This window comes from Etheostoma spectabile, chromosome 21, assembly GCF_008692095.1.
Source record: "Etheostoma spectabile isolate EspeVRDwgs_2016 chromosome 21, UIUC_Espe_1.0, whole genome shotgun sequence".
Classification (NCBI taxonomy): Eukaryota; Metazoa; Chordata; class Actinopteri; order Perciformes; family Percidae; genus Etheostoma; species Etheostoma spectabile.
The window spans coordinates 16,478,750-16,490,830 of NC_045753.1; the positions used below are offsets into that span (position 1 = coordinate 16,478,750).

Consider the following 12,081-nt stretch of genomic DNA (forward strand, 5'->3'; position numbering starts at 1 on the left):
AATGAGTAGGCTAATAAATATACTTTTTCAGACATTTGAACAGACATTGTTTTGACATAAATGTTGCATCAATTTCACGTCTTACTTCCTGACATCAAATCAACGTCGATTTAATGTCAATGATAGTGCCCTGAGATGTAAGGACCAGAAGAAAAAAAAAAACATGTCAGATCGATACCTTTGTTGGGCCTCTTTACAACCACAAGGAAATGATTACAAAATATAATAAAAAATTATGCATATTCATGCGTTTCATACATGGCTGTCAAAATCTTGACCATTTGTTGATGTCAAATTGACGTCAAGGTGCCCGCTGGGCTGCAGCTGCAGCAGCGTATCAGCTGATGGATGGAGGAGGCAGCGCACCATTTGGACGGACTTGTGGGTTAAAGAGAAGCTTTCAGCTCCGAAGTGTGAGAGATCTTCTACTCTGCCTGAAAGCAAGTGGTGTCGGGTTGGAGGACGCGTGTCAGGATGGCAGCAGTTTCTACAGATTATTCAGGACAGGGGTCCGCCAAGATAACTCCTGAAGTGTTACAGGAGATGCTCCAGTACTACAACCTGAGCCGCCAGGAGTTCATCAACACTTACAAAATCCAGCCGCTCATCTACATCCCCGAGTTACCGTACAGCGCCAAGACCACCTTCGTAATAATGTATATTCTTATTTTCGTCCTGGCTCTGGCTGGAAATAGTTTGGTCATCTACATAGTTGTAAAGAAGCGGGCGATACATACGGCGACAGATATTTTTATTTGCTATTTGGCGGTCAGCGACCTGCTCATCACTTTCTTCTGCATACCTTTCACTTTGCTGCAGAACATCTCGTCTGAATGGTTCGGCGGTGAGTTTTTAAAAGCGTATAGGCTTATTTAATAGTCTACCTTTTATTATGTCACTAATAAGAAGTAGCATACTATCTCTGATTTAAATTCTGTTTTTAGAAATTAAGGCAATTAAGGTGCATTCAAACCTTTATCTTGTTATTTGCTCTTGTAAAATCCGACTTCAACTTCATTAATAGAAAATAAGAACATGAAATAGGCTATAAAAATGTAGATGCCGTGTTGCATTTCACAATATCTAAAATGCATTAACGGCTAAATGCGTCAGGATTTTCAAGCTATAGGCTGAATACTAATAATGCACGCTATAAAACAGAGAGAAGTCCGTCATTTACTCAGACTAAGACATGAAGCACAATAACTATCGTGTAACTTGCGACTTAAAGTAACTAAGTATTAACACAGCAGCGGACTCGCTCTAACACAGCTTGTCAGGTTGTCAACAAACACACAAAACCTAGATCCTTTCAAGAAATGAAGTTACAGCAGGAGGCTACCTGGAAGTTACAGGTTGAGGCTTTTGGGATCTTTTTAGGATTTAGTAGGCTGTATATAAAACCAGACAATTTATGTGTTTGAGTCCCACAACTGTGCTGTTACTTGAGGTGATGAGAGGCAGTGGTGTGTGAGATATAATCAAAGAAATAGCACATATTAAAGGGCTTCTACACAGATGAATACATGTAGCTATTGATGAGTGCCACAGGCACCTTTGAGGCACTGGAATATTAAAGGCTGTTTTGTTTTGTTTTTGCACAATCCACTTTCTAGCTTTGCATCAAGCCAAGAGAAACTTGGCAACACCTGAATAAAGAAGTTAAGCTAAGTTTCTGATGCTCATACTTTGCAGAGGGTAGACTCTGTAGTCAATACTCATTCATAAAATAAACACTTAATTCAAGGTTATGCAATACTGAGGTGTTGATACAACTTTCTGATTCTCTAATTTAAGTTGCTGTCACATTAGAGTCAGAGGCATCGTTGCTGTTTTAAATTACTGCATTGCATGACATTTAGAGGCTTTTAATGGGCGCCTGACTATACACAGGAACTCTTCTTCAGCTTCTAAAAGAGCCATATCGACACAGTTTTACCTCCGTCAGTAGAAACTGAGCAGTGTCAGCTTCACAGATAGAATATCATTGCAAGTAGATTTTCATCATATCTAACAGTTCAGAACATTGTGACCAAGATGCCAACAAGGAGACTTTATTGAAATGTGTATCATAGCAATAGCAGGCAAGCTCAAAGCATGTGCTCCTATTATAATGTGGTCACAATTAGTTCACAGTGAATCTGTTACAGTGCTAATGTATTCCTGGGTTTCAGCTCTGTGCTTTATTAGCTGTGAAATGTGTGTTCGAGAGTAATCAGAGATGGGTGTTTTGTCATGTAAATAAGAAGTAAAAAAAAAAACATAAGAAGATAAAAAGAAAAGGGTGAGGGCTTTCCTCCGTTTCATAGAAATGCATTTATTCTGCTGTTTCTCAGTACCTCATTGATTCACCCCTCTGTTCTACTTGCAGGAGTTCTGGTGTGCAAGACGGTTCCCTTTGTGCAGACCACAGCCATCGTGACAAGCATCCTCACTATGACCTGTATTGCCATTGAGAGATACCAGGGCATAGTCTTCCCGCTGAAAATGAGGAGGCAGTACTCGTCCAAGAGAGCACACAAGATGCTAGGTATATTGTTTGCAAAAGTAGCTCCTTATTCTTTAATTAGTTGATGTGTTTGTGTGTTAAAGTAAACATATATTAGGTAATAAACAACATCTGCACTGATGTATAGAAATGAAATAACCATTGGGTAAAGCCGCTGGTTTAATTGCTTTGAGCAAGTTCACATGTGCATGATAGCTGCCTCACACATCCTGTGTGAGTGTTGTGCAGATGCAATTAACGGTTTCTTTCTGTGAAATCAAATCAAAGCAATAATTTTACTTATGTGTAGATACACAAAGAAGGGTACCAGTTGTTTATTTATTTTGATTTCTGATGCTATGTAGGGAAGCAGACGACAAATGACAACAAGTGACATAAATTGAAATCTCTGTTGCAGCTTTCTCTCTCTGCTGTGATTTCACCATAAAAAATGTAGTAACCTCTTCAAGTATTGACACAGTTATGTCATGTTATATTCTACAAAATTAGAAATTCTAAAGGAGAATTTTCCTTTTGATAACCTCAGGATGGCCGTGTGCACAGCAAGGTATGAACAATGTCACTTATGTCACATGCACATTGAGAAAAAGCCATTTGTACATCACGAGCCTTAAAGGTAGAGCCCGACTGATATATCAGCAAATTAATATTAATGGCTGATAATGGCTTATAATACAGAAGGTTTACAATGTTCTTTGACAAATGTGCAAAGAGAAATTTAGGTTTTACTTTATTATCATTTTGGATAGTGAAGAAAACAGAAGAGCAAATTTATCGCAACTCAATCATGTGTCTCAGATATGTGTCAGGTTAAAAGAACAATATCATATTGTCCTTATGAAACTTCCCAACACTCAGTGTTTCCTCATCGGACATAATGAGTCAAAACCTCTTTATGTATGAATAGTCAGTAATCAGACAAGGTTAGTATGTGCTGATATTTCAGGTCAATAATGACCAAAAGCACTGAAATTAAATGTGCTCTAAGCGATGTCACATGTGTTTTAGGCTACAACATTTTTTGTCACACACAGCAAAACCTCTCCTCACTATCCGCAAGCTGCCTGTCCCCAGGACACACTGTAAGAAAAACACGCTGTAGACAGCCCAGGCTCCACAAACTGCAACAAAAATGAACTGTGCACCACGAAGCTTACACAAACAGTGTTCCAGCGTTCCAGCCAATAACCGACAAGAAGGATTTGGGGGTGGGGGTGGGGGGAGGGGTTAGTGTGCGGAAGGAACAGAAAGGAGGGGGAGGGGACAGGATGAGGAAGAGGGAGGGGCACGCTAGACTTATTTTTTTGAAAATACTTTACTTTAAACTACTAATTTTTTCTATTTTTATTGCCACTCTTCATTCTTACTCCAACCGGCCCGTCAGACACCGCCTACCAAGAGCCTGGGTCTGACCGAGGTTTCTGCCTAAAAGGAAGTTTTTCCTCGCCACTGTCGCACTGTTGCTTGCTCTGGAGGAAACTATTAGAACTGTTGGGTCCTTGTAAATTCTGGAGTGTGGTCTATCTGTAAAGTGTCTTGAGATAACTCTTGTTATGAATTGATACTATAAATAAAATTGAATTGAAAATTGAATTACTTTAAATGTCAACAAGAAGTAACGTCACCCAACACCTTAGAGCACTTTTAAGTCCAATCATGGGAATACATTTTACATCAGTAGCATGCTGTGCGGAAATGCAGAGGAACCTTGCAGACACTCAGCATGATTGGCAGCTTGAGAAATATGAAGAGGAATTTAATGGTGCAGTTTGGCATTAGTCACACACAGGTTTCTCTCCTTGAATATCAGCGGCATCTTCCAAACTGTATTTAAACTAAGTTTTATATGCGGATTTTATCTGTGAATAATTTACTTATTTAATTTGTATTCTGCAGGGCTGGTTTGTATTGCATCTGTGATAGTGGGTTCACCAATGCTATTTGTGCAGCAGCTAGAGGTAAGTCATTTCCTGTTTCTCCTTCTCCATAAACAACAAAAAAATCAAGAAGAGGGTCAACAGAAAGCACAGGGAAGACACTGTGTTTCACTCACTATGACACTAGAGTTGCTACTTGATTCAAAGCTAATTGTTGTCAATCTCTCACTCGCTCTACCACACACTCCCAACACGCACGCACACACGTACAAACCGACCATACTATTTTCTTAAAGAAATCGAAGCACACACCAACACAATGGGGATAAACATCAGGCCACTCAGGAAGGCCACGGACGAAGCTCTGTGTGGATCCTATGCAGAACTATGAATCCCGCTTAATAGTTTTTTCCCCCTCTCTTTTAAAGGTGAAGTACGACTTCTTGTATGATCACTATCACATCTGTTGTCAGGAGAGATGGCGTTCTCTGACTCACAGGCAGGTGTACACCACGTTCATCATGGTGGCTCTTTTCCTGCTCCCACTGACAGCCATGCTTTGCCTCTACACACGTATTGGCATTGAGTTGTGGATCCGCAAGAGGGTGGGCGACTCCTCCGTCCTCAACACCATGAACCACCGGGAGATCAATAAGATCTCAAGGTAGGCACATTGACTCCTGTTAAAATGGATACAACTCTTCCAAATTGCCTTTGTTTTGTATTTCAAAGAACACAATTAGCCATAGTTGTAGTTGTTGGAGGCCTGTGAAGGATCATGTCCTTAGTGACTCCTACTGGTTGGACAGGGCACCTGCACCAAGAGGATAGAGAAGCTGCATTTGATATTTGGCAACGTAACTTATGCCTTCGATTGTTACCAACCATCAACCAATCTGCCATTCAAAATCATTCAGAATACATACGAGCGACTCGTTCATATGTATTGTACCATGTTGCGCCTCCATCTTTAAAATACATTAGCCAAAGAGGGACATACCTTTGCATTTTGCGCTTTTCTTGGCGCATTTTGGCACTATGACGAATGCCAGGGGAGATTACTCAATCTGCCATCAGATTTAAAAACGTGTTGAAGATGGAGGATCACGCATGTATTTTCATTAGCATTAACATTAGCTTGCATTTGTTTGGTAACCTGATTGCCTATGTTAGCAATGAAATGGTACCAAAATAACAAAAACGTAAAACTATTATTATACTGGAAGGAACACTCAGGGACGAAGTCGTACTTCTTGGAGTTAAAGCACACTCAGAATGTAGCAATAAACTTGTCAAGTTCAGGCCACTTAAAGGTGCTCTAAGCGATGTCACGTGTGTTTTAGGCTATTTGTTGTCACATACAGCAAACATCCTCACTAACCGCAAGCTGCTTGTCCTCAGAACACACTGTAAAAAAAAGCTGTCTCTGTAGACAGCCCGGGGTCTACAAACGGCAACAAAAGGGGGAGGAGCAAGCTAGTCTCAATTTGTTTAAAAATACTTTGAACGTCAACAAGTAGTAACATCATCCAACATCACTTAGAGTACCTTTAAAGTAGGGACAGATCATCATCATGCCAAATAAATTATGAATAATGTTTAAAGGAGAAGAAGAAATTCAAATATACTGTAGACTTTTTGTACACGCATCCATCCAACCTAACACAAGAAAATTCCAATGGTTGTTTGGTGTCAATTGAAGCATGTCCATTGATTCCACTCTCCAATAGAACCACTCTCCTACCACCACTACAGACATGTTTTTTGCTTAATTCAGCTTCAAACTCAAACATTTTAACCTCACTCACTGTGCAGTTTTACATTCAGGTTGTGTTCATATTCATCTCCTGCAGGAGGAAGGTGTTTTTGTGCTCTCCTTTAATATTTAATATACAATTATACCCGTGTGGTGGAACCTTAAAACCATTATTGCACAAACACTGAGAATTTTTCAGTGAAGTAGGAGATCTGAAATTAAAAGTATTTGCATATGTACTGTTTCTGGATGAGGTTAGGGTTCGATGAGGAGAATGGGTGTAATCTATATATCTGTAGTGCATTCAGGTGCATGACTGCCAATGTCCTGACATCTTCCTGGATGACTCACTGCTCAAGGGCACATTTGAATGAAATAGTGCAATGACTTGTGGTCTTAGATGTGCCAGTTCATTCCGTGCTGTAACAAGTCAACATGTCTACTGTGACCTTGTACAGGAAGAAAAAAAGAGCCGTTAAAATGATGATCACCATCGTTCTGCTATTTACCATTTGCTGGGCACCATTCCACACAGTGCACATGCTGTTTGAGTACCGTAAGTATGAGTTTAAATGTAAAATGGAAATGGGAATTATTTCTTGGCATAGTTTGAGAGCAAAATGGGATTTATTCAAAGTCTGTGCAGCTCATTAGTTTGAGGTTTAAACTCTGTCTGTGTGTTATTGTCCAGATGACCTGGAGACCAAATATGACGGAGTCACACTAAACATGATCATCGCCATTGTTCAGGCCATCGGGTTCTCCAACAGCTTCAACAATCCCATCGTCTACGCCTTCATGAACGAGAACTTCAAGAAGAGCTGCGTCTCCACCCTCTCCCACTGCATCCCAAAGCCTAACCAGCAAGGCGGCGCCGTGGTGGCGTCCAAACTGAACGTGCAGTTCATCAAACCCAAAAGCAGAGAAGCCTTCCTGGAATCAGATGAAGGTGACAGCTCGAAGCGGGACTCGGCAGAGAAAGGACCTTCAAGTTCATTGCATGGCGAGAGCTCGTTGCAAATAAAAGGAGAAAAAATCTTTACCATCCAAACAGAGCTCCATGCAAACAACTCCTCTTAAGTCAAATGAGAAACCGCTCCAAGTTGAGCTGTTTAGCCAAAGTATTCGACCCTCGATAAGCCAGCTGCAGGTGCTTCATATGGGATTTCAATTCTCACAAGTCTTGGAAACACATCTCTGCAGTGAAAGAGGCAAAAGTGTTTTTTCATTCTGGTCTGGAAAACAGCTGAAAGAAATTAAGGAATGCTCAAAAGAGGCAGTTTTGCCATAAAGAAGACCGGCAGGAACAGCAGTCAGACACTGAAACACCAATTTGTTGTCTGAATGGAGAAATCATTTAAGTTGAGATGTCTCTGAAACCTGCAGGACACTTAGTGTCGGGTGGAAGCACGTTCAGTTCCATGCCAAATGAGCACTAACTGTTACCACTGTGGTGTTGTGGTACTCTGAGAACTGTTTGAAGACACTGAGGACACTTAACTTTACAGAGCCGAATGCCTTTTAGTAGCAAAGAATGATGCCTCAGCTTTCATTGCACTGCTAAATTGGATCAAGTCAGCATGAAACTCAGTGTGGTTCCGGTTCAATTGCAAAACGTTATTTTAATTGGTTGTTCTTAGACATTTTTATTGATTTAAAAATCTTCTGGAAATCAGAGATCACCTCGTCATAACATTCAAGGGATAATGTCAGATGATAAAAAAAACAACGTTTTAGATTAAACCTTATGACATACAAAACGTGACATTTTATAGTTGATTAGAAAAACAAAATGTGATTAATTCCCACATGTATCAAAATAGTCCTTTGAATGACACATTTAATTGAATACAGCCATCTTACACAGGAAAAACATGAATCATACGCACTGAAGGGAATTGTGGGATCTCACTCACACACACACACACACACACACACACACACACACACACACACACACACACACACACACACACACACACACACACACACACACACACACACACACACACACACACAGCTTTGGAATATTTTGTAATGTTGATATCTAGCGATTTAATGTGAATGTTATCATTTTGATGTACCTTTAAAGTTGTACGATATTCTGTTAAACGTTTTGTAACGATACGTTACAAGCTTTGCTTTTGAACACTGTTCTGTGCAGATTGTTGTTTGAATAGATGTTGCTTGAAAATTACATCATGCCTTGAAAATTCCTTTCTTTCTTTCCTTTTTCATTGGTTTTCATGCAGATCCCTGTATTCGACTGCCAGTATGCTTTGTTTTTTGGGTTGTGTCGCACAACTGTTTTTGATAGATAACTGTCGGTGGCATTAGATTGTGCTCTTTCTCATAGCAAGAATGGGATTTGATGAGAATGAGTTAATAATCCTGTTGGTATATTACATTTTACATGAGTAAATTAACTTATTATAATATGTTTCAACAAAGCTTTAATTTAAAAACGCTGGATTAAAAATATAAAACACCGGATGTTTCAGTGTTTATCCGGGGGCTCAAGTTGCTAACTCTCCTTTGAATGCTAACTCAGCCACGTACAATATTGTTAAATACTTGGCCGCTATATTAGCACCACTGGTTGGCAACACTAATCATCACATACAGAATTCCAAGGACTTTGTGGATAAGGTCCGGGGACTCTCATTGGAGGTGGATGAAACCATACAATGTTATATCCTTGTTAATATGCATCCCAATTACCTCAGAGATTACTACAATTACCAACAGAGAGAGAGAGACTCTAGTCATGCTCATCCCGCTCTCACCACCCAACTTTAGAGGGCAAGGATAAAGAATAAAACCATCTAAAACACTCATGGAAACAGTGTCACTATCCTGAGTGGGCGTTTGTTAAAACACACAAGGACCCCCGAAAAGTTTCTAAACCAACAACAGAAACAAATCATAAGCTTAGAAGAAGCCATGTTGTTATCCCTTGTGTGGCTGGGCTGTCTGAGAAGTTCAGAAGTGTGTGTTGTCCATTTACAACATCCCTGTATAATTTAAACCTAAGAACACACTGAGACAGCGTCTAGTCCACCCCAAGGACAACCTTCCAAAAAATCAAAAGAGCAACCTTGTGCATGGGATCAAACGCAAGGAGGAGTGTAAAGACCTGTACATTGGGGAGAGAAAACAGCCTCTCAGCCGATGCATGTATAAACGCAGGTGGAAAAACTCCTAAGGAGAAAACTCAGCAGTCTATACTCGTCTACAAAAAGAACAGTTTTCAAGATCAAGATGTCTATATCCTTTACAGAGAGGATAATTGGTTTTAAAGAAGCGTCAAAGAGGCTATATTTGTTAAAGTAGAGCAACCCTCTTTAAATAGGGGAAGCGGGTTGAGACGTCGTTTGCATTCAGCCTACAACACACCAAACAGACTTGAGTCACTGACCTCTCAAGACTGTTGACGGATAATTATTGGGTTGGTGTGTCACAGCCCTTAGATACACCATCCTGCTCCACCTCTTAAGAAGGGGGAGGGGCATCATCTAAAGCTGCTGGGACACCATCTTCTCTGCCAACACAAACGGACTACATCTTAGCAGTCATGTGACTTCATGCCATCAGTTCATGTGACTGCCCTGTGTGTTAAGACCAGAGTTCCTTCCTGTGCACACTAAACAACTGATGAAGGTGGTTGGATGAACACTGAAACGCCTTGTAATTTATATTTTTAATACAGTTTTTAGATTAAAGCTTTGTTAAATCAACAATGATGCATAAATTAATCTGCATAGACTTATTATAATATGTTTATTTTATTGTCAGCATAATTTTAAATTGAACCTTTTAATTTAAGGACTGTATGAAAATGATTTGAGTGGAGAGGGGGCCCTGAACCTTGTTTTCACCTTTTAATAAAAGCAAGGCTCTCCCCAGGGTAATTCAAATTTTCTTTATGACCAAGAAAGAAAACTGCATCCCCTCTCCCCGGTATCTAAAAAATATACCTGAATTGGTACGTTTCATTAGTAATACCTGAGAGAGACAAAGCATAAAGAATTGTAACACAATGTACCTCAATTTAAACCATAGTTTAATGTTGGAATAATATTCACTACAGCCACCAATGGAAACATTAGAATTATGAAATGAAGCATTTCTGACAAACTGTTGCTCATTTCGGCTATTACCGTCACTGATGTTAGCCCTGTGGCTGCTGACGGACTTGTTTATATATTTATTAATTAATGACTGTTTTTCTTTATTTTGCATATCAATTTGTTTCTCCTTTAGGCTTAATTTAAAAAAAAAAATGTACAAACACTAGTTTCACATTGTAAAACTATTTTATTTTCTATTATTTGATATGATTATTGTCACCTGATTGTAAAAAAGCATCAACAAAAGCATCAACTTTTCTGTATTCTCCTCACAGTTTATCCAAACTGAACTGAAATAATAATAAACTCCACCACTTCTTACATGCAAACAAACTGTAAAATAAAACGCAGCGTCCTCACAGTCTGTGGCATCAACAACAAAGTTGCCCCCCCCCCCCCCAAAAAAAAGAAAATATCCCATTTTCTATTAGCTCTCCAGAAACGGAAATCATCTGAACTTTGGCAGGCACTTTGTATTGCTGAAGATTATCTCAAGAAGTTCGGAGGGGGGAAAAAAAAACTGCTGCTCCTTTCCTCGCTGCTATGTGATTAGAGGTATATGGAAGTCTGCACTGTCAAAGAGGAGAGGCCTTTTGACTGGAGAGGGCTGCCTGTCAGCCTTGGTAGGAGCTTAAACAGTCCTGTTCCAATATTCATAGGTATCCCCATAATGATGCACTCAGACACACCTGAAACAGAAGCACATGACACGTTAAGAATTAAGACAAAGAGTGACATTCAATTTCACTAAAGGGTTATATATATATATATATATATATATATATATATATATAATATATATATATATATATATATATATAATATATATATATATATATATATATAATATATATATATATATAAGCGTCAGCTTACCACAGACGAGTCTTTTGTCAAAGTAGGCAGCATCAAAGAGATGATCCGCTGTTTTTTCAAAGGAGGCCAGCATGAGGACACTCTCCTTCATTTTGGCTAAACCAAACCTGGTGATTCCCAGTATCTCCCCCTTATGGACAGAGCACACACAAATGAAAGACTTCTAACTCCAACGAGACACACCACATGTGATCTTTTTTATATATATATATATATATATATATAGTTCTCTCCAGACTTCAACTGATCCTACCTTGTAGGACATGAGATCTGCTAGAAGCATGACATGACGCCGGTCAATGCTCATTCCATGGTTCACCATGGTGTACTGGATCTCATTGATTATAGTAGATCTAGCTGCCTCAATACCCAACGTCTTCTCAACCTAGACAAAAACAACACAGAAAAGCTTTTAAATGAGTCCCCTGCAGTCAATATATGAGTCGAATCCTCAGCTCCGGAATGGTAAGATTGACTTGACTTTACAGTAGAGATGTGGAAGCATTTTAAAATGTATCTTTTTTTCACATGCATACCAAGAACAAGCTTCCCACCCACAACAGTCCAAATCATTGTTTATAACACACTGTTCACAAACGGTGCCCTCGGTCAGTGTGGGGAGGCCTGCAGACACTCAAACCACAGGAGACCATCCCCAAACACTGCTGGTTCTGAACGACTGGCTGACGAGCTGAATGAATTTTACTGTGGGTTTGAAAAGCCCACAGTCACACCCTGCCCCCCACCAACTCACCAACCCACACTTCAAACAATTCCTCTTGCTTCAAACGCTCCACAATCACCCCAGTGCCCAAAAAAAACTCCATCTCTGGACTAAATGACTACAGTCCTGTCACCCTGACATCTGTAGTCATTTGAAGTCCTTTGAAAGACTGGTGTTGGCCCACCTGAAGGACATCACAGTCCCCTTGC

General features: G+C 39.8%; 2 protein-coding genes across 3 annotated transcripts in view; one reads left to right on the forward strand and one right to left on the reverse strand.

The window, feature by feature from the left end:
• The first annotated feature begins 384 nt into the window (after window positions 1–384).
• qrfprb (pyroglutamylated RFamide peptide receptor b) lies at window positions 385–7,902 on the forward strand. The gene is made up of 6 exons (XM_032501430.1): window positions 385–844; window positions 2,372–2,530; window positions 4,406–4,467; window positions 4,815–5,050; window positions 6,601–6,698; window positions 6,834–7,902. The coding sequence occupies exons 1-6, from the start codon at window positions 475–477 to the stop codon at window positions 7,220–7,222; spliced, it is 1,314 nt and encodes a 437-aa protein (XP_032357321.1). The 5' UTR covers window positions 385–474; the 3' UTR covers window positions 7,223–7,902.
• A 2,455-nt stretch (window positions 7,903–10,357) lies between these two features.
• polr3a (polymerase (RNA) III (DNA directed) polypeptide A) overlaps window positions 10,358–12,081 on the reverse strand; it is a 21,520-nt gene continuing 19,796 nt past the window's right edge. The window contains exons 28-30 of one of the 2 annotated variants that reach the window (XM_032501381.1): window positions 11,402–11,533; window positions 11,149–11,278; window positions 10,358–10,961 (exon numbers count right to left, since the gene is read on the reverse strand). In XM_032501381.1, coding sequence (XP_032357272.1) covers window positions 10,822–10,961; window positions 11,149–11,278; window positions 11,402–11,533 — 402 coding nt within the window. In that variant the 3' untranslated portion in view covers window positions 10,358–10,821. The remainder of the gene's footprint in view (window positions 10,962–11,148; window positions 11,279–11,401; window positions 11,534–12,081) is intronic. The other variant, XM_032501380.1, reaches the window with a different exon arrangement.

Bases quoted from the DNA above. Each gene is read 5' to 3' on its own strand.
- qrfprb (XM_032501430.1), top strand. From the start codon at position 475: ATGGCAGCAGTTTCTACAGATTATTCAGGACAGGGGTCCGCCAAGATA. The intron at 5,051-6,600 runs GTAGGCACATTG...GACCTTGTACAG, and splicing joins GAGATCAATAAGATCTCAAG to GAAGAAAAAAAGAGCCGTTA. The intron at 6,699-6,833 runs GTAAGTATGAGT...GTTATTGTCCAG, and splicing joins GCACATGCTGTTTGAGTACC to ATGACCTGGAGACCAAATAT.